Raw genomic sequence first — 27,872 nt, forward strand, 5'->3', positions numbered from 1 at the left:
ACTTCAAAGGGGTCTTGAGAGGGGTTTCACTCATTTTTTTCTAAACAACATATGGGGATCATTTCTATTTCTGAACAGTAAGTGTACATCACAGAGAATGAAAACCATAGCAGAAAAAGGGGAGGGGGAAATATAGTCCAATCTACGTCTGACTTGACTGACACACGTTTGCACAGATTATATACACACACACACACACATATTGGATAGCATCCTGCCTAGAATGGAGCCACAACTGAATCTCTCCTTGGAAAACTCTACTGATTTTATACCATGGGGCACAGGTAAGCCGTTCTATACTGTTTTCAATTTTAGATACATTTTCTGTAGAAGTTCAGTGCTCAGAAATGTGTTTATTCTGCAGAGCATAACCTGATCTGTAAGATATTTGAGGTTAAACAGTCTAAAGCCTTACATCCTACTAAAAGCTAGTACCTTTTAAGCATGTATAGTGCGTGGCTAAAACTGAAGCTATATCCGGCACGCTATATGCATTCTAAGTTAAAGATGCAGTTGTGTATTAAGGTGATTTTTTTAGCACTGTTGCATTTCTATCCTATAGAATAGGTTAACCGTTGCAGATTTGTTTATTGCATTTCAAAGTTGATTTAATGTTAATAGACTTCAAATGAAAATACTATTTAAAAAAAAGATTTAAAAAAAAATCTTAGTAACCATATGATCGACTGTTTCAATATCACTGGGATAGATTACATTATTTTCTGAAATAAGCCACTGAAGCAGTTCTCACATGGTTTACTTTAAAACCATCCCCTGGCATTCTGATCATGATAAGTATGTAGTGATATATAACCAGCAATGTACTTAACCACGGACTAGTCAAATCCCTGCCTGTTGGGAATCAGATAAAAAGCAATGTATACAGTGTAATAAACTAATCAGAAACATCTTCCACAGACAATAGGCTCTAGGAGCACAAAAGGTAGCCAGCACTAGGTGTATAAATGTCCTGTGACCATTCCTCAATGATTAACTCTTATAATTCCTCCAGGGAAGTTGGGAGTGAAAAAGAGCTTCATATATATTACAGAATACATGGTAGAGTTCCACAGTAAAGTAAAGCACGATCAAGTTCATGTTTGATTATTATGCTTTATGCCATTAAACCCAGTTTGCTGCTTATTTGTCTTCAAGGTTTACTCAGTCTTGGCAGGATTGCATTAATTGTAACTGCAGATCTCACTCTGTATTATTATCAATGGAGCTATTTTATCGTCAGAATCTGAATTGTTTTTTATTGCAGGCAGCATCTAGAAAATGAAATAAACAATCAGCAATGCAGTTAACAATATATACTTTACCACTGTAAATGCCCTAACATTAATGTTTGGAATTATTGCTTTATTTTCTCCAAACATATTTTTCAGACTTGCAATAAAGGATGTGCAGAACTCTTATTCATTGTCACTTCTGCAGTAAACCAGGACGATTGACAGATGCTGTCATTTTGGTAGAAGTTCAATTGTGTAATCAAATGCAAGACCTTCACATTGGTATACATTGTATTATCTGCTGTCATCTGTAACCCCCCCTGAAAGTTATCTTTTTAATGATTCTTGTTAGCAGCTCCCACAATACTCCCAAAGGGCAAAATATTTGGAAAGCAGCAGTCAACTGTTTCTGACCTCAAAATATTACAAAGAAACGATATTCTAGGAATGCATTAAAATGCAAAAAAGAACCACTGGACATTGTTTGTGCGTCAAACACTAATTGATCAATTTGGTGTCATGCTGTGTTTGATGAAAATTCTCACCCATTTATTTTTCTGGACACTTAATTGATGCTTACATGATAAATGCTGAGTTTTTCCATTGGTGTATTTTGAAGCTATGACTGATGCAAGCAGAGCTGCAACACCATAATATTAGAACATGGATCAAATTTCTCTTCTTTATGATTTAAAAAGAACAAAGCTAAAATGTTTAGTTTTGTGCATTAACAATGTTTATTTATTGTACTGTCAGCTGACACTGTTTGTTTGAATTTTTCGCCGATTTGATTGGAGTTTGTAGGCAAGCAGTTTCTTAAATTTATTGACAGACAGCATGACCTGTTTAATATATACTCCTATATTATTTAAAGAATTACAGTTGTGTGATTTAACAAAGTGGGCAGCTGCATAATGTTTTTTTTTCATAATCAGTTACATTACATTGGGTGAGATGATATACAGTATTTTTGTACCGTTTGTGTAAAACCCCACCTCACTATCTTTTAACAACTAAACACACTCAGTGGTGTTGATTTTGTTTATTCACCATTCACAGTAATTGAAACAATTGAAATAAAACCTACAGCTGCTTGTATTTGTGCTGAGTGGTGCTCTCTGTGGAGAGTTATTGGTTTGTGCTGCTCTAAACATTCTGTGCCATCCAGCTTTACTGAATCTGTGGGACAGGCGAGTAACACTAAGTTAAATATTCCCCTGAAGCCATTCCACTTGCTCAAGCCACATTTATCATATTCAATTCTGCCCTCTCTAATATTATTATTTTAACTACTGCAATAATTTTGTTGTTACTTCTAAGGAAATAAATGGTCCTGTGCCACCATGATCATGCCAACAGTCTACGGCAGCATCTGTCTCCTGGGTGTGATCGGGAACGGGCTTGTCCTCTACACGGTGGCCCAGAAGACCACGCTACACTGCAAGCACACAGCCGCCGACATTTTCATGTTCAGCCTGTCGCTGGTGGACCTGCTGTTCTTGCTGGGCATGCCCTTTCTCATCCACCAGTTGGTGGGCAATGGGGCATGGCACTTCGGGGAGAGCATGTGCACAATCATTGCGGGCATCGATGCCTCCAGCCAGTTCACGAGCACCTACATCCTGACTGCCATGACTCTGGACCGTTACCTGGCCACGGTCTACCCACTTCGCTCCTCCTACTTCCGCACACCCTCTGTAGCCATGGCTGTTGTGGCTGGAGTGTGGTTCCTCTCCCTCCTCGCCATCACCCCTGTCTGGCTCTACACCCGCCTGATGCCCCTCCCTGATGGCCAGGTGCGGTGCGGCATGCTGCTGCCCAATCCAAGCCGAGATATCTACTGGTACACCCTCTACCAGTTCTTCCTGGCGTTCGCCATCCCCTTGGTCATAATCTGCGCAGTCTACAACAAGATCTTACGCTACATGGTGGCTGCTGTTGCCCCCCTCCAGCACAGCAATCTGGAGGGCCGCACCAAGAAGGTGACCCACATGGCTATCGCTATCTGTACAACCTTCTTCATCTGCTGGGCCCCCTTTTATTTCCTCCAGCTAGTTAACCTGGGGGTGACCAACACCCCTTTTGAGATGGCCTACATGGTGGCCATCGGGCTCAGCTACTCTAACAGCTGCATCACCCCCTTCATCTACATCCTCCTGAGCAAGACCTTCAAGAGGAAGATCGGCGTAGCGTTCAATCCTTCCAAGGGGAAGGTGCCTTCCACTCGGCTCATTCCTGCAAAGGACGGCATACCCATGATAGCTCTTTCCCAATCCTCGGCTCGCCATGCTGATATATAAACACAGATAACGGCAACAATGTTCTGCTTTAAACTGACTTACAATAGACTTGAAACACAGGTCCATTACTGAATTGTCAGACTTCAAAGCAAAGCAGCTTCAAATAAATCGTGCAATTTAAACAAAAAAAAGCCTTGCTGTGTAACTCCACATAACAAAGACACGATTGGCTTTGAAGATATCAAGGTTAAAATCTTCAAGGTTATAACAAGTGTGATCTCATGACTATGTATTCACCTTTTGTAACTGAATTTAAATTGTAGTTTAATGAAAAATGCAGTTATTCCATGAATGAGGATAGATGAATAACCCACGTGCATTCAAAGGGGCAGACTGGGTTAATCCTATCCTTATTTGTTGAATAACCACAGATCTCTATGTACTTTCGTAGTGTATCCTTGAGCCCATGACTAGAAAAAGTCAATCGATGATAGATCTTGACATGCTTGTTGTATAAAGAGCTGACTGTCTTCTACAAATTATGTAAAATAGTTTGTTAGAAACCTAGTTTCTGATAAAATCCATGGTGTATAGAAATCAAGAAATATATAGACATTGACAGTAATGTTCCTGCATTGATAATAGTGTTTAGTTTATACCTATAAAATGTTTGTGTTGAACTGTGTGATCTGGTAATGTTACCTGAATTTCCACCTACCTGATTAGACCTCTCTTGCAAAACATATCTTAATTTCATTGGTTAAAATCAATATATTTACACCTAGGAGGAGTTGACCTCAAGGTAGGGGCAGGAGCAGGAACCCAGTCAAAAACTCTTGATCCATCTGGAAAAATAATATGTGGGATACATGTTAATATAATTATGGTTTAATTAAGCGTTTTAAATGGAAGTATAATTAGTCTGCAGCTTCTAATAATTTGTTTAAGCATAAAATAGAATCAAATGTTGACCTGCTTCTGCAGTGTATTTGTAAGTTTGATTTTATTTTAGCCCAACGAGAGAGTAATTGCATATAACAGTGATATAAACACACTAAATACATATACTACGTTATACAGAGTATGGGGCATGTGCAGTACTGTATAGGTGTTCCATGAGATTTGTGTGAATGGGCCGGCCTTGCTACAGCAAAACAGAAATAAACACAGTGGTTGAAGCAAAGCACATCCAAGCGTATTCGCCTTGTGTTACTCCGTGGGGCTCCCTGCCATGCAGCAAATAAGAGGTGCTGAAAGAGAACGCAATTAAGAGAAAATGTTTTTTCATGTCATAGGTCATGAATATTCATGAGGCATGACACACAATCAAATTATTGAAGCCGTTGCCAAACACTTCAACCTCAACTGTTTTAATTCAAAGCCTGTCTGTAGCTAACGAGACGATATAATTCGTTTTTGTTTTTGTTTTTGTTTAGGTTATTTGGTTTGAGCACCAGAGCGTGGCATAAATAAGCAGTTTCTTTATTTTCGTATGCCTAAGACAGATGGGGTGTGTGGGTGAGGGGTTTGGTTAGCTTTCAACTAGACCTTGCTTTGTAGGCGTGAAAGCTTGTTAACATAAAAAAAAAAAAAAAAAAAAAACAACAAAAAAACCCTGTAGGGTAGTAATTTAATGATACGAATCCTGGTTATAAAATGAGATGAAAGGTACAATATGAAATCTCACTTGATAAATGTACAACCACCTGGTGTGCAGTCATACATTCAGGGGAGAGCCGGTTCACGTCCTGGATTTCGCCAGGAGCGTTGCATTAATTCTTGCTCTCCCTCAAGCGATGAAGGGCAAATAGTTTGGGTATAGTCCCCTACCAGCCAGGCACCCAATGAGCTCAAAGCAGAAACTTGCAGAGCCCACTAGCTTGCCAGCACCCGCAGTAATTGATATAACCACTGACTTTCAATCCTCCTGAACTGTTGTTGGGGTTTGCTGCATTGAAAGAATATAACTAGGTAGATAATTTGAAAACAATTAGCCACACTAAATTCAATTGTGCTATTCTATGAACATGAAAACAGATTTCTAATTTCTCATACCATGGCGTCCTGGGATAAGCAGTTGTTCTTCCTTGTGCCTTCTCAAGTGCAACATGTCTTTTTAGCAGCAAGGTGACTGGATCAGTTTTTTGCCTTGTTTCTTAAATAATGCTCTGATGATAAACTGGTAACAGTCAATTTTAAATGCACTGTATTTGCTTGCAGAAGTATAGTATATTGAAATCATGTTATTGAACAGTAGCACTGAATACTAATTTGAAACTAAAATCTGTGTTTTAGAGATACAGAGCACAAAACCATCTGAAACATGCCTTAAATATCAATGTGAAATTAAGGACCTGTAGCAGCAGATAATTTTTATTGACAGTAATTCATCATTATAAATCATTGAAGACCTAACAACTCCACTCTTGAAATACTGATTTCCCTTTAAAAATAATGTATTTGATCAAATGACATTTCCTTAGTGACAGACTGAAATGTCATGAAAATGTAATTTTGAATATGTTTATTATTGCATGGTGCTTAGGCTTCACTGACTTCTGTTTAATTTTCTAATGTTTTAATTGTTTTAATTACAGTTAGAGTACTGGTAGACAGTGTTATATAGTGCAATATATTTATGGTAATGTGATTTTCCTGTGACACTGGGCAGACAAAGCGTGGGCCAGTTTTGCCTTTTAGTGTGAGTGAAAATTCTACTTAAGTTTGTGCACAAAACCTGGCCTGAAGTTGAAAAAATGTTAAATTATGTCATTATTTAATTAATAATGTAAATCTCAATTTTCCACCAAAGGTTGTGTGGCTTTCATTAAGTGTTTAGATGCATGCACACATACTGCACACACACAAACACACACACACACACAGAGTTCAGATAATTCCCTCACCTGAATAGGAAGAAGTGTTAGCTACTGAGGTAATAATGTCTCCCTCCTGAGGAGAATAATCAGACAACAGAAACTGTTTTAGATAAACAGCTTAGTGTTCTCTGCTGTGCTTTTTTTATTGGTTTTTTTTTTTAAATAAACAAGAACCTGTACTTAAATATATGATTACCATCAATAAATAGACAAGCAACTAAGAACGTTCAGTTTGAGATTTGTGACCACCTTATCACTATGATACATGTGTTTTCAGATTACACTGGATTCTCCTGGTAATGTCTAAAACATCACCCACACTTTCTCTGCTATATTTTGGATTTTTTTGATCACTTTATATTTTTGAAATTCTGTACATATTTTCAATTTTCCATTTATTGTTCCATTTATATTTTTATCTAAAGAAATTAACTGTAACTCCATAATGTGGCTGAATGTTATTACACTATGTAATGTGTGTGTCTCTATATAATTTTTTTTTTTTTTTTTATGTTTGAAAAACACTAAGTTGCCTTGAATAAAGGCATCTGCCAAAAAATAACAAAATAAAAAGGTCTAAAAAAACTCAAAGCATGCATTGTCTGAACTATGTGTCAGGAGTAAACGGTACACCTTTAAACTGGTGACATACTTCATGACAAGGATACTTAAACTTGCAAACAATGACTTATTTTATAAATAATACTTATCAAATTAACTAACTTAACCGAAAGACAATTTTAAATTACAATTACAAGAAGTACCGAAAGATTTATGGGAGGAGGAGTGTGCAAACTTGGGCTTGTGTTTGTCCCATAGTTTTGGGTTCATTTGGATACATTCGGTGGACAGATTCCAACCAGAATCATTTAAACACCCAGGTAAGAAGAGTTCTGGCAGACCAATCACAGAGCTGCACCACTTGATCCCAAGGAGACATTGGTCCAGCCTTGGTAAAGGATGGAAACCACTGTTCTGTATTGTTCTGACTTGGTCTCTGGAGTCTTTTCCATGTCTTCAATTGCTGTTGCTGGTCTATGTGCACTAGCAGCCGTTTCAATGCATTATAACAGTCAATTTGAGTTCAGGTTATTCCTTCTGTATGGAGTGCAGCCACTTCAGAACGTCCAGAAGGCCCTGACCACTGCGTGCACTTACTTCCAGCACTGTGACAGGCTGCGTAGCGCAGGAGATTATGTCATCGAGTCTGAACAAGGACTTCATTTCCACAAGGGACATGGGGCACGGGATGTCACTAAAAGTGTACAACACAAAATAAAATAAAAAGTCACATGAAAAATGGTTGAGAACAGCAACCATGTCTAAGTTGAGCTAGAAACATACAAACATTACTAAATGCTAGTTTTCTTAATATGTAATTGAATTGGACTTCCCAGCGCTTATTGCAATGCGTTTGGAAAATGTGCTATGCAGTGAACTCCACTGGAATAACAATGTGTGCCACTTACACTTTATTGAAGAGTATCAAGACGGAGGTGGTTTCCAATGCTTCTGCCGAGAGGACAGAGAGAAGCTGAATGCATGAGGAGGAGACCTGGGTGGTGTTGGCAGCATCTACCATGAACTGGGGAAAAATACATCCAATCATGGGGATAAAAACAAAGGACAAAAAGGGGTAACAGAGAGTGAAGATAATCTAAATAGTGCCTTCATTATACCACTGCTTCTGGTGCTTGTGCCATTTCATAAGATTAAAAGCCATGCAAAACAAGGAAAAGAATGAACTTTCTAATTGGATAGTGAACAGTAAAATAGCACTCACAATAACAGAAGAGCAGTCTCCATAGTAGCTGGGCCATATTGGCCCCATACAGCCTCCCAGCTCTCGCACAGTGATCCTCTTCTTGTGGACTGTGATATCTGTCAGATTGGTACCTACCTAAATATATACAAAACACTATTACACGAGGCAGGAATGCGGTGTACAAACTAGAACATGTAATTGTGCTGGTCTACACAGGTTTCATATGTGCATGGGACACCCTTAACTAGAAATAATGACAGGAAAGGGGATCATTAGCTATACTGTAGTAGTTGGTTGATTTTGCAACAGATCAGCACTAAAAAAAAAAATAAAAAAAAAGTACCATAATACTAGTTATAATTTGCTAGTTATAATTTACTACCTTAATACAGTATATTTTAAACATGTATTTGTATGAAAAAAATAAATCTTAAGGTTTTTAATATTCTTGAATGTTTATTTGTTGTTGTTTTGTTGCATTTGTATAACTACTAACTACTTTAAAAGTATACACGTCAAAAAAAGCGTATGCTTTATATAGTTTAACATAATGACAATATATTGGCATATATTCTAAAATACATTTTGTAATATTCAATATACTGAAATATATTAATCAATATATTACATTACATTTCTCAATATATTAAAATATTGCAATTTTTTTCATAAATAACTGCCCTTTCTTCAAAACAGTGCCGACTAAGTATCCCTGAAGTCCCTAATACTAGAGGTTGAAACCACTATACATCTCTCATTCACAGTAACATACTGTAGAATCGTATATCTTACTGTAGGTAAGGTGGCAGGTGGCTCGCCAAGCTCTGCGTGGCTGTCCTTTTGATTGATTCGTGAAAATCTGTTTGTAAAGGAAACTTGCGTGTACAGAATAGCAGCCACCGATACATTAGCAGACAAAGCACAGTCCAACCATCACAATTGTTCATTCTAAAATCAGCAAATTGGTTGACAGATACCTTGTTCACCCAAAGGAAGTTTTAGCTGCAAGGATCCTCCTGAAATATGCTTGCTACTGCTGTACAGTGAAGCAAGCTTTGTTAGAAATTACACACAATATTTTTTTATATCCCAGGGATAAAAAAAAAATTAACAAAGGGGCCCATTGTTTATGTTCAGTGGTACCGTTAGATTCAGTTCACAAAATTGTAAAGAAACGCAGAGCATAAAAGCATAAATATTGCCACACTCAGTTAGTATAGATACATGCAACTGTTTCTGTCCGAGTTGCAAATTGTTTTTTAATTACCAATAACACAGACATAAAAGGATATTTTGCAGTCTTTTTAGCAGTAGCGTCTTTCCTACACCAGTGGCTCCGAGTAACAGACACATTTCTCAACCGCTCCAAAAATTAAACTAAGAAATTACCTAATACAAAATGGAAATGACAGCCCTTCACTTTTATCACGGCAATTAACTTTTGCAAGAAGCAATTTTCGAGGACAATTTTTCATTTTTACTGATTCAACTAAAACAAACAGACTGTGTCGCCAGAATCCATGGATACACAAACGCCCGCCCTCATTTCCTGGTGTGATAGGCTGTAAGTAGTCCCTCTTACTGTCAGTCTTTCACAAATAGCACTAGAATCACCGGCTTCTTAAAGGCGACATGTGGAACTATGGGATAGGGGTGAAATAAAATAGGCGGACCGTCGTTCTTATGGGATAATAATATCATTCAATATCAAAAGGATCGTTTTTCTTCTTCAACCAACCCCTATAAAAAACAACAACATTTGGCTATGTTGTACGTTAACCTATTATTGCCCGCTGAAGTCAACATTAAATACTATAGCATCGTATCGCTCCCAGCAGAGGGCGCCATTCAACACACAGGAAATCTGGGCTCTGGTGGACTCTATGGCAGCACAGACATGTAGACGGGAAGCAGGAAGCGGAGAAGGGCATCGAAAAAGAGGAGGAGAGAGACCATAGATATATATATATATATGAGAGTGACAACTGGGCTCGGAAAGACTGGCATCGCTGCTTGTTTATAGGAGCTCGGTTAAACACAACCTTCAGCCATGGGAAAAGGAGGAGGCGCGTTCGAAAGGCTTCTTGGTAAATAACCTTCGCCTTTTACGTTTTTCTTGAAGTTGGTCTCGATTTGCTGTGTAATGCAGGAGTGCGTTCAGTTTTCACATCTCATTGTTGTTGATTGCATTCCAGGCCAGGCCTACAGCAGTACAGTCTAGTGACTAGTCCCTATACAGTACAGAGACGGACATCCCAGGCAAAACAAATTAAAACCACAATTTGTTAATTTTCTTGTCCTGTATACTTCGTTATTAAGCGGCTCGGGCTAATGTAATGTCTTGGATAGTAGTATGTATTTGTTCATATATTAGCTAGGGTATTGAACTGTACTGTACACGCCTTCATAAAATGTATAATACGGTATAGATCTATTTGCTAAGGTAGCTACAAATAATATCATAGTTTGCAGCTTAATTTGTTCCTTGTTTATAACGGATTCCTACGTGACTTTTAAAAAAATATTAAAACTCGATCTGCGCATCTGATATGTCACTTTTTCCATTGCTGTACATTACATATGTTTGCTTCAGCACATATTTCTGTTGTGTTTTTATTTGATGATGGGTTTTCTTTGTACCTGGAATTTCTGAGGGTAATTAATACTAATGCAGTAAATATATAGTCACCAAAAATGATAAACACTATAGTTTTTACTTTTTGTCAGTGAACGTCTGAATTCAAATCTTGTACAGTGTCTCGCGCAGTCATTGGATTTATTAGAATAACAGCATTTTAGAATAATATCCTTTTGCAACCTGCAGGTTTTGTCAACAGTATTAGACAAAACAAACAAAAAAGAAAGGCAGTGTGGGTAAATTTAATTAATATTATTAATTACCACCACAGACAGTGTGTGTGTGTGAGTGAGTGAGTGAGATCAATCCCTCTGTCTTTTGCAATTAGGTAGCAGGTTCCTCCAAAAAATTTCAAATTTATAGGGCTATTTCCTGGTAGGAAAACCGATGCATGGGCCCTTTTGTACCGTTAACCACTGACATTGTGGTTGGCTGATTTGCATGGACAAGAACGTTGTCAACCTGTGTGTTAAATATAGAAATTCTGATTAACACCTTGCTCCTTAAACTTAGTCCTATTACCATGTATGGATGCAGGAATTTTGTAATATGGACACACAATAATTTTTGCCCTGTATTGAAATCTGTAACCATTGTTTTGTTGTTTTATACAAGGAGTACAAAAATGTAAATGACAACATGAAAATTGGAAAGTATGATATCATAAGTAGTAACCTTGTTTTGAAAAATCATATGCAGTAAAACCTTTGCAGATTTTGTGCCTTTTGATATCCTGTTCTCTAGAAATCCTTGTACATTGAAAACTAATGCAGCACAAATGGAAGGCAGGATCCTCCTCATTTCCTGCAACATACATTTTGTAAAAATACATTCACTAATTTCTGGCCTGCGATGCAAATGAAAATAGAAATGGATACACAGACTGCATCACTCATTTCCTAACAGCCCTGTGCAAGACGTCTGTGCCTACTGTTGTTTAACAAGTCAATTGTGATATGATTTTTCATGTGATCTCTGACTGCAGTACTTTTAATATAGTTATGACTCATTGCAGGAACTCACTGCACAATTTAAGGAGGTGTGGCTACTTTCTGGCCATGTACAATGAATAAATGAATGGATGAACCGGTGTCAAGTATTTTGTTTTCTCGTTCCGTCACAGTGTCACTTCCAAAAACAAATTTGTATATATATAGTATATATATATATATATATATATATATATATATATATATATATATATATATATATTTATTTTTTTTTTTTTTTTTTTTTTTAATATATTTTTTTGCAGATAAAGCCACCAGCCAGCTGCTCCTGGAGACAGATTGGGAATCCATTTTGCAGATATGCGACCTGATTCGTCAAGGAGATGCCCCGTAAGTGTGGCATAGTTGCACTGTACCTAAGCTGCATCTAAAAAAAACGGATTTCAACACCTAATCAGTAGAAACTGATGTATGTGTCAGCCTCTTAACTGTTAAGAATGGTATACCTCAGAAAATTAATACTCCATTTATCAAAAGGCCAATTACCAAGTGATAATGAACCAGAAAATACATGTTACTTGTGAACTACTCAAGGTACGTCACCTGCTCTAGGCATGTCCATGTGGAGTGCAGGGTGTCATACAGTCAGTGGAGAGCCGTTTTGCATCCTTGCCATAGGGAGCATCACGTTTGCTTAATCATGGGATTGGAAGACACACTGAGCTTCTGTTCACCTGATATGCTGTGGCGAATATTCTGGTGAGGGAACATAATGCCTGAATTAAACAAACAAAATAATCACCTTTTCTCCCTTTTAGAGCTAAATATGCTATTGGCGCCATCAAGAAGAAACTCAATGACAAGAACCCTCATGTGGCCCTTTATGCTTTAGAGGTGAGCTTTTGTTACCTGATTGTTTGTAGGGTTAAACAAACCGTGTATAATAAATCTACAGGAACTTGGACTCCATACATAGTCTTAACTATTGAAAAAAGTGAAACTGTCTTTCAAAACCCTTGCAGAATTGTATCATGAGCTTTAATATTAGCTTTAGTGTTCAGTAACCACTACAGAAATTCGGTGTATATACAAAGAAGCTCAAATTAATGGCTGAAAGGGTTTAAACTGAGTCTTAATTGGTCTTATTCCAAGTCATGTTTGCCACCCAAACCATTGTGAAAGGTTCTCTCTTGTTGGTTAATGACTAACAATGTAGAATTGTGTGCTTTGTGTAATGAAAAATTCTAATCTAATTCATAATGATTTACTTCTGTTTTTTGGTGATTAACTTTAGGTTCTGGAGTCTGTTGTAAAGAACTGTGGCCAAACAGTACATGATGAGGTGGCAAGCAAGCAAACTATGGAGGAACTGAAGGATCTCCTTAAGGTGGGAACTGTCAGTCTTAACACATGTACACACATTCTGTCAATACTTTGTATTTTATTTCCTTTTTTGCTTTCTTTTTAACATTGTCTTTAAAAAATAAATAAATATAGCAAAGAAACCTTTACAAACATATGCACAACCTGCTGTAACACACAATTGCTTCCAGTGCAGTAACATCTCCTTCCTCAATATCCTCTCTGTGGTTGTAGAGCTGGACTGTAATGGTTGTCATGTTTCTTTGAGTTCTTTTGATGTAGCGAAAAGACTGTTCTTGTTTATTTCCTTGATCATTAAAAAATATGTATACACTGTTGTCCAAAAGTCTTAGACATGTTGCATTTTTCTACTCTGATGCATTATAAGCATCAACAATTTACTCAAAGCCTACCCTAGTGTTTTCTACTATTATTATAACAACCTTGACTTGCCTAAAGAAGGATAAACATTGAGTGAAATAGCTTGAATCACTTGATTTTTCAAGGTGTGGTGTCCGAAGCATAATCAGCAAGTACAGAGAAACGTCATCTGTAGTTGACAAACCCAGGATTGGAATAACCAAATAGCTGTCTAACAAGGATGAGCAATACTTGAAGACAGTATCCTCAAGGAATAGAAAGAAGACAAGCGTTAAATTGACAACAGAACTGGCAGAAGCCACAGGTGTCGTTGTCCATCCATCAAGAGTCCAAAGCACCTTTGACCATTGCTCTACAGTCCAATTTCTGTGTTCATATTTTAGCCTTTTAGGCTTGTTCCCTATTCTTAAGAGGTGTTCTTTCTGCAACACATCCTTTAAGTCCTGATTTCAAGAGTGACCTTCGTACTGTTGATTTGATGGACAACGACACCTTTGCCTTCTGCCAGTTCTGTTGTCAATTCAACTCTTTCTATTCCTTAACACTAGAAGGACCGGAGATATACTCATACCTAGAAGCCCCGCAGCAGTCTTTCTGATGGCTGTATTAAAAACACTGTGAATAGTATAACGAAAGGAGAAACAGTCGGATGTAATTTTTTAAAATTTTTATTGAGTACGTTACATAAACCATCTGAAAAACTGAAACATTATATATATATATATATATATATATATATATATATATATATATATATATATATATATATATATATATATATATATATATATATATATATATATATTGTGTGTGTACATGTCATTTATTTTGTAAATAAAAATGTTTACAAGAACTTTTAGTACTTTTTTGGCTTCAAATATCCATCTATCCCAAAACATCAACTCCATATTTTCTCACATGTAAAACTCCACAGTCTCTGGTATTTATTTATTTTCACTAGTCCCGATGCTAATTGGCTGACTGAAAAGGCTGATTGAAAAACAGTAGATTGCCAGTCATATACTCAGGCAGAGAGTAGAGACTAATCTGATTACAGCTAAGCACATTGCGGTCTAATAAATAAATATAATAAAGTAGAATACCGTTCTGTATAATCAAAATACAGTTGTTTTCTGTGTGGCCGTCAATGTGACTGCTCCCAGGGCTTTTAGGTATAATGTAATATATCCCCTTTATTTCTGCACTCCCTTGTTGCATGTTTTGTGAGAATGTTTAATACATACGAACAGAAAGGAACATGAACATGCAGCCCCATATGTGTTACACAACAGGAAAAAGTTACATTTTAAAACCAAAAAACGCCAAAATGATTGCTGCGGGGCTTCAATTGTTAAGGATATTGTCTAGAAGTATTGCTTATCCTTGTTGGACAGATTTTTGGGTCTTCCAGTCCTGGGTCTGTCAATTACAGATGATGTTTCTCTGTACAGTACTTATTAATTATGCTTCGGATACTACACCTTAAAATAGAGTGATGTGAGCTATTTCACTGTATTTCATCCTTTATGCAAGTCAAGGTTGCTATAATAGAAGAAATCGCTAGTGGAGGCTTTGAGTAAATTGTTGATGCTCATAATGCATCAGAGTAGAAAAATCTAGGACAGTAGTGTGTGTGTGTGTGTGTGTGTGTGTGTGTGTGTGTGTGTATGTATGTATGTATGTGTGTGTGTGTGTGTATGTATGTGTGTAGTGTATGTGTATATATATATATATATATATATATATATATATTATATATATATATATATATAATATATATATCATACCCCTGAAAAGTATTCAGACCCCTGACCAATTCTTTCATATTACTGAATTACAAATGGTACGTAGAAATTTCGTTCTGTTTGATATTTTATTTTTAAACACTGAAACTCAGAATCAATTATTGTAAGGTGACATTGGTTTTATGTTGGGAAATATTTAAGAAAAATAAAAAACTGAAATTCACTCACCAGTGGGTCTTTCAGTTATAAATGCAGATCAAAGAATTCTACCCTTCAAAAAGTTTGCCTTGGTATTTTTTGCACAGTAATATTTCACTTTCCTATGGTTGTTATGCATTTACTATATCCTGTCATGGATCTCTGTGTTTTAATATGCTTTACCATACCTCTGTGGGGTTAAACAGTGCTTGCCTATGATAAACCATGCTATTTATACAGGTAGCTATTTAGCTAGGGTAGAATCTTCTATCAGCCATTGACTGAGTGCAGATATTGTCTAGTGAGTGTAAATAATGTTTGACCCACCAGAACAAATTTCATAGTCACAAGGCCTTGCTGCCTGTTAGTCTGAGATGGGTTTTTCGAAACCCAAAGGTTAGATTATCTTCTTGGTTTGAAGGGGAAGTACCCAGAGCAGTGAGTCGCATGGTTTTTTGAAAGGCTTTCTGATGTCATCAAACAGAAGAGCAGTAAGACAGGAAGCAAACTACTGCTGATTTCTGTTTTTGTTTAAGTATGTAAGTTTTACTCCTTTAATTGTTTTAAAAATCATGTAAAATACTTTCCTTTCAATGCAAGATAAAAGCGAGTATTGTAAAGTTAGTTTTTTTATTTTTTTAAAGTTGCAACAAAATACCGTAACTACATCTTTCAGGTTAAGAAAGAGGTGACTGAAATAGTAGTATGAAAATACAGGGGATCTGTGTGGCTTTTTGGATATATTATGTAAAAAAATTAATAAATACTCAGTAGTTATAAAAAAAACAACAGTGTTCTGTTTGGTTGACAAAATCAATCTTATGTTTTTATTCCAAAAGGCAGTAGCATACTTTAAAAAAAGGTTTATTTGGTTTCAGCTTGTTTGTCTTGTGCTCAGTTAATTATCTATTTTTCTATCTCGAAACAGAGTGAACCAAGCGTACGGAACAAAATTCTCTACCTAATCCAGGCCTGGTCACATGCTTTCCGCAACGAGCCCAAATACAAAGTGGTCCAGGATACCTACCAGATCATGAAGGTGGAAGGTAAAATCAAACTCATTCTGGTTACTTGGGTTGTTTTTCCATCCCCATTGCAATGTTCTCAAGTTTTCTACCTGAATCCCATGCAGCATATTTTATGCCATTTATGTTATTGCCGTTGTGATGAATTTAGGTTGTAACTTGTGTAACTGACTGGATTAGCAAAAGAGTTGCAATATTGTTAATCTGAATTTAGTACTGTAATTGAAACTGCTACTCGACAATTATACATCCAATCAAAAAGATTGTCACAGGAGAAGTGTGGTCTTGCTGCAATGTGGGTCTCTCTCGGGCCTTTAAAGGTTATAAATTGTGTTTATTTCAGGTCATGTTTTCCCTGAATTTAAAGAGAGTGATGCCATGTTTGCAGCTGAGAGGGTAAGCATATGCTCTATTTCAAAATGAAAATGTTTGTATGTGTGTGCCTTTCTTTATGTTGGTTTGTTTGTTTGGTATACCCATTTAGTATACATTTAGCTTAAATGTACACTAAATGGGTATTGTGTGCAAATGGCTGTACAGTGATCCTGTCCTACATAATAAATAAATAAACAGAAAAGGCCAATGTTCAATGAAGTACATTTTGTCTGCCACTTCTGTTTTAGGCTCCTGACTGGGTTGATGCAGAGGAGTGCCACCGGTGCAGAGTCCAGTTTGGGGTCATGACAAGAAAGGTAACAGTCCTGTTTGTCACTATGCATTGTTTTTTTTGTTTTTTTTCAGTTTCTAAATCCTAAAGGTTTTGTTCACATATTTGCATTTTTGTTTACTTAAGCGTTTTGTCTTTCTGGTTTTGTGCAGCATCACTGTCGGGCATGTGGACAGATCTTCTGTGGGAAGTGTTCCTCCAAGTACTCCACCATCCCCAAGTTCGGAATAGAGAAGGAAGTTCGGGTCTGTGAGCCCTGCTTTGAACAGCTCAACAAGTTAGTCTCTCCATCATTACGTTCTGAATAGCAAATTACTACTGTTTTAGACACAAAATCTACAGGTAAAGGAATGTTCTTCTGCAGTTACTCTTGGTAACATGAAGCCTTTTTTATCTCTGCAGAAAAGCTGAAGGCAAGGCTGCTGGCTCTTCGGAGCTGCCCCCCGAGTACCTAACCAGCCCGCTATCTCAGCAGTCACAGGTAGTGGTTGGTGGCTCAGTAAGTAGCTCACTTGCCTCTACACCAGAAGGTCACAGCCTAAAACTACATGTGGGGATTACCTGGGCACCCTCCAATCACTGACCAACACAATGCCTAAGATAAACCTCCCACTCCTTGCACCCTTAAAGCACTGTATCGCAAGTTACACATGTTCTAAATGCTATTTTAAATTACACAGTTTTAGTCAAATTTCATCTTCCCAACCGTATTCATTGCGAGCTGCTGGTGCTTCAGATAAGAGCTACACAGCATGATGTTCAAGGATTCTTCTAAAGCAGTTTACATAAAATAAATAAATAAAACCATCACAAAAAAAGTGTGTGTTACAAAATCAGTCATATTGTATATTTTTAAATTGTATATTGTAAGTAAACTGTTACAGCATGATTTGAATGCTGTTGCCACTACTGTTTTTTTCTCAACCACCACAACACCTCAACTTACACAGGAGTCTTGGATAGTGTTCCTTAGAAGTACAAAAAACCTATACAACAAATGCACAAAAAGTCAAGTTGCTTATTGATTTGTTCATATTTACATTTAACACTCCCATAACTGAGCATGAAGAGGCACACACGTCTTCTATTAAAGCTTCAGCAACTCCTGTCCTCCTCCCCTCTTTCACGGCCAATTGAGGCTGACCCACATTTGGAGGGAGAGATCCTTTTGAAATTGAGTGATGAGTAAGTATATCTTTGATATTGCAGCTCTTGTCTCGTCCCGTCTCCTTCAGGTGCCCCCGAAACGTGACGAGGCTGCCCTGCAGGAGGAGGAAGAGCTTCAGCTCGCTATTGCCCTGTCCCAGTCTGAGGCGGAGGAGAAGGATCGGATGGTCTGTATTTGTTTAGTGTTTACTATATATTAACAGGCACCTTGTCAAGTCATTTAGTATTAGTCTGGAAAAATTCATGGATGACTTTGTTCGTCAGTATGCTCTCTTTATATATAGCAGTTTATTTATTTAAGGTTTATGTATTTTAAGGTTGTATCCCTGCCCCCGCCCCCCCCCCATTAAAAAAACATGATTCATTGTTGCCTATAGAGAATAAAATGCATTGTTTCAGAGAGTAAACTTGTCATTGGTTTGGATTGGTCTGAAGATTGAACTGAGCTCATGCTAGCTAGCAAACAAATAGATTCTGAAAAATGGATTACAAGGTTTTGAAGTAGTAGTTTTGTAACCTGGAAAGTACACTGGTGTTGCTCTATGAGTTTTGTTTTTTGCAGAGGCAGAAGCCCACATATTCAGTGTACCCTAAAGCTGACCCCACCCCAGTGACATCATCAGCCCCGCCAGTTAGCACTCTGTACACTTCTCCGATGGTAAGGAGGGCTTCATTTACCACCATTAGAAATTTGTATCTTTATTACAAACTGGGTTCTGATGTCAGGTTTTAACCAGTAAAACACCCCAAAACCAAATAAATCCTACAACAGTGAATGAACACTGTAGGCTAGAACTACTTATTTTGTGTTCACTTCCTCCTGTTCATGGCACAGTTTACTGTATTTTGTTGAAATGGAGGTATATTGTTTGCTGTTGTTTGATAGGATCCTAAATGCATCAAAACTCCAGAAGACTAATTTTAGGTAATTCCACTGTTCACGTTTCAGACAGTATGCAAAAAAAAGCCCTAATAAACACTGGTTTATGTGTCTGCAAATATACCTGAAAATGTCTAAAACTATACAGAAAAAGAAAATAAATGAACCCTGGAAAAGAGAAACTCTGAGCCTAATCTATCTTCCGTATTAAAATAAATCTTCCTTTATGATATTTATTTTGGTAACACGTTTGTTAAAATGATATGTATCACGACTACACCCTTCATCCACATGCTTGCTATTATAACTTTTAGTATAACTTTTTTTAAGATTTTTTATTTTTTTTTTAATAGAACTCTTCTGCTCCAGCTGCGGAAGAAATAGATCCAGAGGTAAGAAAAAAAAAAAAAAAAAAAAAAGACCATAGACAACATTGTGCGTATGGTTAAAGCCATAGACGGTCAACATCACCCTAAAGCCCAATATAATGGAACAAGTTAAAGATTCTACAACCCTAAAGATTCTAAAGTGCGTTTTTAGAAGTCTGGAATTAGTAGAATGTGGCAGAACTAGCACTGTTCCCGTTGAAATCCTTTGAGAATACCTTTTATCCACTCTTACTTTTCCTTATTACCCAATAGGCTTTTAAGTGTATCTTTTTCTGGGATTTCTTTCAGCTTGCACGCTACCTGAACAGGACCTACTGGGAAAAGAAGCAGGAGGAGGTTCGGAAGAGCCCCACCCCTTCCGCCCCAGTGCCCATGGTTGAGCCAATCCCAATCAGCCAGCCTGTGGAGGCTCACCCAGCACCTCCTATCAACGTTGTGGAGGTAATGTGGCCCTGGAAATTGTTATTGTACGTATTATTGCAAGAAATGTATAGGTTTCTAAGGAGTAAGAGCACCTTATGAATTTTGCGAACAAAACACTCTTTGCAAACTTGCAACATTTAAATTTCTATGAAGATATACCAAATGCAATACAAAGCCAACAGAGTTGCAATCTGCTCCCAGTTTGTGACCGTGTGAGTTTTTTGTCTTTCAGCAGCAGTACCAGAACGGGGAGTCGGACGAGAATCATGAGCAGTTCGTGAAGGCGCTGCAAAATGCCGTCCCCACTTTCCTCAACCGCATGAAGAGCAACCACATGAGGGGCCGCAGCATCACCAACGACAGTGCTGTGCTCTCCCTCTTCCAGTCCATCAACAATATGCACCCCCAGCTGCTGGACCTGCTCAACCAACTCGACGAGAAGCGATGTACGTACCCCCAACCACAACCAAGCTCTAAAGAGCTTCTCATTGATTCATGCTATTGGATCAACTGGCTTTCTGATCCCAGCAACTCCTCTCATTCCTACATACATTTCCTCTTGGCAGTGTACTACGAGGGTCTACAAGACAAGCTGGCACAGGTCCGCGATGCCCGTGGGGCACTGAATGCTCTGCGGGACGAGCATCGTGAGAAACTGCGCTGTGCTGCTGAGGAAGCTGAGCGCCAGAGGCAGATACAGCTCGCTCAAAAACTGGAGATCATGAGGCAGAAGAAGCAGGTCTGTGTGCAGCTCACCAACCATTCAGTACTAGATTTACAAGGAACGAAGGCATATCATTGAATATACTTGACTACTATTACAGTTGAAGTCTATTGTCTTTCTAGTTAATTAAATTTGTAAAGATAAGCCAGGAAACATTGGATTTTTAAAAAGTTCTGTATATTTTGTTAATATACATCTAGTATAGATAAGATGATGCTGTTTTTATTGTATTGTATCTTTGCTGTCAGCGCTGATTTAATATGTAATTCATTGCTTTTCTGCAGGAGTACCTGGAGATGCAGAGGCAGCTGGCGATTCGGCGGCTGCAGGAACAGGAGAAGGAGAGACAGATGCGGTTGGAGCAGCAGAAACAGACCATTCAGATGAGGGCCCAGATGCCAGCCTATTCTCTACCCTATGCACAGGTGAGCTCCACCTAGGAGGGGTGCAGGGGTGAATAAGGTTCAGATTATCAAAATTAATTTTGGTTTTGTTTTATGTTATATTGATATTAGAAAGCCGTTCTTGAAGGAGGATGATAGATATATATCCATACACTATGATCAGATTTTTCTGTTTTCTGTGAGAATTTCCTTTTCATTTTAAATCTTTCCATTTCATTCCAAGCTGCCTTTCTCCTGTCTCTTCCTGCCCTTTTTTCTGCATTCAGGTCTGTCCGCAGAGCTGCTGGGAACCGGATAACCCAATTCGCAATAGCCTGACTGACTGTGTTTGCCCTCTCCAGTTGCAGTCGCTGCCCGCTGCCGGGGGTGTGATGTACCAGCCCTCTGGCCCCACCAGTTACCCTGGCTCAGTGGAGGGCTCGCCAATGCACACTGTCTACATGAACCAGCCAGCACAGTCTAGCACTGCGCCGTACCCAGGAATGCCTGTGCCTGGCACTGGTAAGGACTCATTTATAAGCAAGCCTGCTATATTAACATCTACACAGTAATCTTCAAGTCATACATGTACATTTTCCATTTGACCCTGTACTGGTTGTGAAGCCTGATCCCCACATCTGGTTTAAAGGGGTTTGAGAGCTTTCTAAATTTAGAACAAGCACAGTCAGATACATTACTTGTGGATATGGTTCTGCTGGCTTTGGTTTTGAGAGTGTGATTCTCATTTATAAAGCCTCATTACAGATCAGTTTCCTGACTTGCTGTCTGTAATATAGTAAATTTTATATATTGCTGTCTTCGCTTATAGTTTAGGCTTTGTATTGTCATATCTGAAATGCAGAACGAAGTTTGACCCTTTTTTTTTTCCTTTTACCCATTAGACCCAAACATGGTGGGTGCGTACATGTACCAGCCAGGAGCCTCCACTGGGCAGACAACTCAGCAGGGCCAGGCTGTGCCCACCACAAACCCAGCCTACTCCAGCTACCAGCCGACACCCACACAAGGATACCAGGCAAGTACTGTAAGATGCAGAGATTTGTGTGGGGATGTTCGCAGCACTAAACTAAATTGTAATTAATTGTTTTCATGAAGCAGCATCATCAAGTTGTAAACATCATTATTGAGTTATCAAATTTTTCTGCTTACTACTTGCAGAATGTGGCATCCCAGTCTCAAAACATTCCTCCAATATCCCAGCCTCCCCAGTCCAGTGGGATGGGGTACATGGGGCCACAGTCTATGCCCATGGGATACCAGCCCTATAACATGCAGGTAAACACTTTTTTTTTCTTTTTTAACCCCCCACTTATTTTAGCTAATAAATATTTCAGCAGTTTACATGTACAGGCCTGGCAGCCAGACACACAGATTTTTTCGAATATACTTTTATTTTTCTCTGTTAGAATATGATGTCTGCCCTGCCTAGCCAGGACCCCAACATGCCTCCACAGCAGCCCTACATACAGGGTCAGCAACCCATGTACCAACAGGTAATCTTTGTCCAGTAAAGGATAACTAACAGGAGAAACAGAATTGTACAGGGCTTGTTTAAGTGATTAACTATTACATGTGTGATTGTCCGTCATCACACCCATAATTTTGAGTAGTAACCTAGGAAAAACATTTTGACGTAACTGCTATATCAGATTTTTACAGTGAACATGTGCTGTATATAAGCATTAATTTGTTGCAAGTCTAAATGCACTAAACTAACTTGTTTGTTGTACTGTTTAGATGGCGCCCCCTGGTGGCCCGCAACAGCAGATGCAGCAGCAGCAGCAGCAGCAGCAGCAGCAGCATGGAGGAGGTGGGGAGGCACAACTGATCTGCTTTGACTGATCTCAGCCCTTTGTCTCGTAGGAACCCTACTGCTCGGAGGACAATTGGCCACTCCCTGCAATAAAACATTATGCTAACTGTCTTTAAACTCGCAATTCTGTGCACGTTGACTTCCACTCCTCTTCATTAACTCATACCGGAACCACAAGGTCCTTTTAAGAAAGGTTGCCGGAGAAGTTGTTCTGCACATTGTCATAAGTATCTTGGAGACCCTATTAGCAGTGCTCTGTGTCCGATTCGCAGAGATTTGGTCCTACAAAAGGAAACTCCCCAGAAATGATTTATCCAGCCGTGGCTTTAAACGCTGGTCACGTGCTCTGGCTGTGAACTCTGTGTGGCTTTATGTCCTCTCTGTGGTTTTAATAGTCATAAGAATACAAAAAGGACTGCATACTGATCAGACTTAATTTTGCATCATTCTTTTTGGTTTTAACTCTTGCAACACGACAGACCTATAGAGAAATCTATCAAAGATAACACCTAAAAACAGCTGATCATAATTGCAGTTCAAAACTGTTCCCCATGTGTAGCATTTTATGATTTCCTCAATACAAGACACTGAAACTGTTCACTTAGTTGTCTTAGGGTTGTCTTCCCTTTAAGGTTACTTTGATGGTGAAAGCGTTAAATAAGGGGTGGTTTGGTATATCTTAAGAGAATGCATATTTCTCATTCTTTCACACAGTGTATCCTTGCAAAATAAAGTGCAAAACAGCAGAAGTTAAGATAGTAAATGTTATAAAATCAAATATAAAGACGTAATCATTCTCAGTTATAATATGTTTCTAAATGAGAAAGTGCATGCTTCAAATTGCTTCTACTTAAGTGGGTGTGTGGCACTATTGAAGAATGGGGTGGGGGGTGGGGGTAGTTTTAAGGAGTTTAACTATGGAAATAAATAAAAAATCCAAAAAGTTAAAATGTAAGTAAATCCTGGCATCGGTGACATTGTCAGTTCTAAGTCTGGCAGACTTCTTACATGGCTGTTTTGACAGTTTCTATTTTCTCTTGTGAGGAAAGTGGAGATCCCTTCTACTTCAGGGTATTGCCCACCAGCATCCTGGCTAACCACTAACCAAGCTGAATTACTGCTTTGAGCTCTGAAAAGAAGTTTTGCACTCCAAAAAGATGCTACATTTTATTATTACCAACTGATATTATAAAATGTACAACCCCCCCCCCAAAACACGGAATGCAAACTTCTGTAGTAAAAACTGTAGATCAAAAAATAAGGAGATTAAGATATGATTCTAAATGTAAAGAGTTTGAATATATAGTGGTGGTGCTGATGCTGTGTTATTGAACCCATTCTTTTAATAATACTTCAATCACTCTTTCTGCATCTTTATAATGGATCCTTTATTTTTTTTTTTTAAGATGTTGTAAACACTAATTTATCACGGTTCATCATAATACGAACATATAACTGTAGAGGGCTTTATGTTTTTCCTTCAAGGGGAACAGTTTTAGGATGGTCACTTTGTAAGGTTTGCCAGGTTCTGAATTCTGTGCCATGATTTCTTAGGTCTGATGTGATTTATTAAGTTGCAATTTGAAGTTGAATACTTTAGAACAAGGGAATGAGTTTTAATTTTTCAGTCTGTAATAATGGTAGTGTCTAAAGCATGTCTAATAAATACAGAGTGTCCTTCTGTAACATTTTTATGTATTTTGTGAAATTTCCATACATTTTTGTTTTCATTCTTTACTGATCTGTCTGATTTTTAAGAAATACTTTTAAGATGGTATTCAATAAACTCTGCTGTTTTTTCTCCAAAAAAGTGTTGGCCTGTGATGGGGAGGGAAATGTGAGGATCAGGCATTACCTCTTGTAGTTTCCTCTTGATTAGCAGGATATATAGATATTGTCAAAATGTCTTCTTAATACTACCATGCAGTATGTCTTTTAATTAAGTCATTGATAGGTGATACATAGATGCTGCAATAAGAGCAAGGCTTCTACCAGTTTGGATGGTAGAGTCCTAGTTTTGAAGCCAGATAGTTGTGTCCCCCTGTGCAAGATTATAATAGAAGACCACCAGCCTTTAAACTTTTGTCAGATGTTTGCTGGAATGTTAAATGACTTTATTAATATGTTTATTTTAAAGATCATACACAGTATTCATAAATGCTGCATTACTTTTTGCTAAACCAAAATACAATGTCAAATCTGCATCGTGACCTAAAATGCAACCAGAGAGAGAGAAAAAATCCAGCATGTTCTGAATAAGTAAATACGACTGGAATATTAGATAGCTTTAGAGCCATAAAAATATGCCACAAATAAGTAAGCGGTACAAATGTGTGAATTTCTTAGTTCTATTTTTCTGAAGTTAAGGCATTTGTTGCTTTCTGGCATTTCAATCTGAACCAAAAAACAGATGATGGTGTAATTTTAAACATACAGATTTTTTTACTTCATGGGTGTAGGATCAGCTGGTTTTATCCATGTTTTGGTGATTTATTTCATTTTAGAATTTTGGTTCTGAATGAAAATAAAATCAGTATTTCATAAGCACGAACAAAAAAAAAAACAAGTTCAGCACTTAACATACTGTTTAACATCTAGGACGTCTATATCGGGGAGCCCCCACTCAGGATTCCTGAAATTGAGTCCCAGAGGTATATTTGAATGATTATAACAGTGGCAAATGTTTATGTCTTACACAGACCTCTTTTTCTGCTGTATATTTAGTTAGAGGGAGAATAAATATACTCTTGGACGGGGGCACCAAGTATACAATGGACAAAGTAACCTAGTAGCGCTTTTACATTTGAATGAATGTTTCAGGTTGAAGACTCACCTTTCCAGAAGGCTGGCACCCAACTGGACGTTGCTCACTGGACAGATGATCCCATTGATTGTATAGGGCTGGGTCAGTAAAAAGATATAGAGTGTGAACACATTTCAGTCTGTGGAAAAATGTGGGGCAATATATGGGCTAAATACTGTCTCACTATTACTATACATAAAATATATATATATATATATATATATATATATATATATATATATATATATATATATATATATACACACACACACACACGACTGATGATGTGAGTATAATTCTGACTCTGTTAGTCATCTTCATCTGTTTTGCTCAGCTGTGTCTTGGACAAACAAGTATTTAGTTTTTGTAGTGTTTCAGATCCTTAAAAAGCTTCAACAATGAACACCAGATTCTATTGCTTCCTTTAAAGCAAAACCATACCAGTTTTACATAAGTGACATATTCATCAAGCTACTCTACTCTCCAGTGGATTGCTGGGACAGCAGTCATGCTTACTCACCCCATAAATGATCAGTAGTCTATGAATATTTACACTGACCAAAAATATAAACGCAACAAGTAAAGTGTTGGTCCCATTTTTCATGAGATGAAATAAAAGATCCCAAAAATTTTCCATACGCACAGAAAGCTTATTTCTCTCAAATTTTGTGCACAAATTTGTTTACATCCCTGTTACTGTGCATTTCTCCTTTGCCAAGATAATAAATCCACCAAACAGGTGTGGCATATCAAGAAACTGATTAAACAGCATGATCATTACACAGGTGCACCTTGTGCTGGGGACAATAAAAGGCCACTCTCAGATGTGCAGTTTTGTCACACAACACAATGCCACAGATGTCTCAAGTTTTGAGGGAGCATGCAATTGGCATGTTGACTGCAGGAATGTCCACCAGAGCTGTTGCCAGAGAATTGAATGTTCATTTCTCTACCATAAGCCACATCCACTGTTGTTTAAGAGAATTTGGCAGTATGTCCAACCGGCCTCGCAACCGCAGACCACGTGTAACCACGCCAGCCCAGGACCTCCACATCCGGCTTCTTCACCTACGGGATCATCTGAGACCACCCACTCAGACAGCTGATGAAACTGTGGGTTTGCACAACCGAAGAATTTCTGCACAAACTGTCAGAAACGGCCTCAGGGAAGCTCATCTCCGTGCTCGTAGTCCTCACTAGGGTCTTGACCTGACTGCAGTTTGGCATTGTAAATGCAAATGCTCACCTTTGATGGCCACTGGCAACCTGGAGAAGTGTGCTCGTCACGGATGAATCCCGGTTTCAACTGTACTGGCAGACAGCATGTAGCGTCGTGTGGGCGAGCAGTTTGCTGATGTCAACGTTGTGAACAGAGCGCCCCATGGTGGCGGTGGGGTTATGGTATGGGCAGGCATAAGCTACAGACAACAAACACAATTGCATTTTATCGATGGCAATTTGAATGCACATACCATGATGAGATCCTGAGGCCCATTGTCGTGTCATTCATCTGCCACCATCACCTCATGTTTCAGCATGATAATGCACGGCCCTATGTCGCAAGGATCTGTACAAAATTCCTAGAAGCTGAAAATGTCCCAGTTCTTCTATGGCCTGCATACTCACCAGACATGTCACCCATTGAGCATGTTTGGTAAGCTCTGGATCGACGTATATGACAGCGTGTTCCAATTCCCACTAATATCCAGCAACTTCGCACAGCCATTGAAGAGGAATGGGACAACATTCCACAATCAACAGCCTGATCAACTCTATGCAAAGGAGATGTGTCACGCTGCATGAGGCAAATGGTGGTCACACCAGATACTGACTTGTTTTCTGATCCACACCCTTACCTTTTTTTTAAGGTATATGTGACAAACAGATGCATATCTGTATTCCCATTCATGTGAAATCCATAGATTAGGACCTAATGAATTTATTTCAATTGACTGATTTCCTTATATGAACTGTAACTCAGTAAAATCTTTGAAATTGTTGCATGTTGCGTTTATATTTTTGTTCAGTGTAGTTCGCCAGCTCCCTTGAATAGACCCTGCAGACAGACACAATATGTTTTTTTCTTTTTTGTTTACCTAATTACATACGTTATTATAAATAACTTTACTAAGAAACTTAATGTGAAGTACCAGTATGGTATATGTAGTGTTGCGTGCTTTATATGGA

General features: G+C 38.1%; 3 protein-coding genes across 10 annotated transcripts; 2 read left to right on the plus strand and 1 right to left on the minus strand.

Annotated features, from left to right (window-relative positions):
* Positions 1–502: 502 nt before the first annotated feature.
* Positions 503–6,401, plus strand: LOC121295987 (melanin-concentrating hormone receptor 1-like). Its single transcript, XM_041221099.1, has one exon. The coding sequence runs from the start codon at positions 2,576–2,578 to the stop codon at positions 3,530–3,532; it is 957 nt and encodes a 318-aa protein (XP_041077033.1). The 5' UTR covers positions 503–2,575; the 3' UTR covers positions 3,533–6,401.
* Positions 6,402–6,485: 84 nt separating this feature from the next.
* On the minus strand, positions 6,486–9,662 carry arl16 (ADP-ribosylation factor-like 16). Its single transcript, XM_041221100.1, has 5 exons — positions 9,409–9,662; positions 8,909–8,967; positions 8,135–8,251; positions 7,821–7,936; positions 6,486–7,606 (listed from the first exon to the last, which is right to left on the minus strand). The coding sequence occupies exons 1-5, from the start codon at positions 9,467–9,469 to the stop codon at positions 7,441–7,443; spliced, it is 519 nt and encodes a 172-aa protein (XP_041077034.1). The 5' UTR covers positions 9,470–9,662; the 3' UTR covers positions 6,486–7,440.
* Positions 9,663–10,040: 378 nt separating this feature from the next.
* LOC121296352 (hepatocyte growth factor-regulated tyrosine kinase substrate-like) lies at positions 10,041–24,692 on the plus strand. 8 transcript variants are annotated; one of them, XM_041221809.1, is made up of 21 exons: positions 10,041–10,203; positions 12,010–12,094; positions 12,523–12,598; positions 12,999–13,091; positions 16,319–16,436; positions 16,759–16,811; positions 17,039–17,107; positions 17,235–17,359; positions 17,485–17,581; positions 18,318–18,416; positions 18,818–18,907; positions 19,483–19,521; positions 19,807–19,959; positions 20,174–20,387; positions 20,508–20,680; positions 20,950–21,090; positions 21,336–21,570; positions 21,951–22,084; positions 22,228–22,344; positions 22,476–22,562; positions 22,807–24,692. In XM_041221809.1, exons 1-21 carry the CDS (start codon positions 10,167–10,169, stop codon positions 22,909–22,911), a joined length of 2,340 nt encoding a protein of 779 aa, XP_041077743.1. In that variant the 5' UTR covers positions 10,041–10,166; the 3' UTR covers positions 22,912–24,692. The 8 variants fall into 8 exon arrangements, with proteins under 8 accessions (XP_041077743.1, XP_041077740.1, XP_041077741.1 ...); XM_041221806.1 differs by having other exon boundaries at positions 10,042–10,203; positions 18,812–18,907; XM_041221807.1 differs by having other exon boundaries at positions 10,042–10,203; positions 18,812–18,907; positions 20,177–20,387.
* The last annotated feature ends 3,180 nt before the right edge of the window (positions 24,693–27,872 follow it).

The sequence above is a fragment of the Polyodon spathula genome, chromosome 21 (genome assembly GCF_017654505.1).
Source record: "Polyodon spathula isolate WHYD16114869_AA chromosome 21, ASM1765450v1, whole genome shotgun sequence".
Taxonomy (NCBI): domain Eukaryota; kingdom Metazoa; phylum Chordata; class Actinopteri; order Acipenseriformes; family Polyodontidae; genus Polyodon; species Polyodon spathula.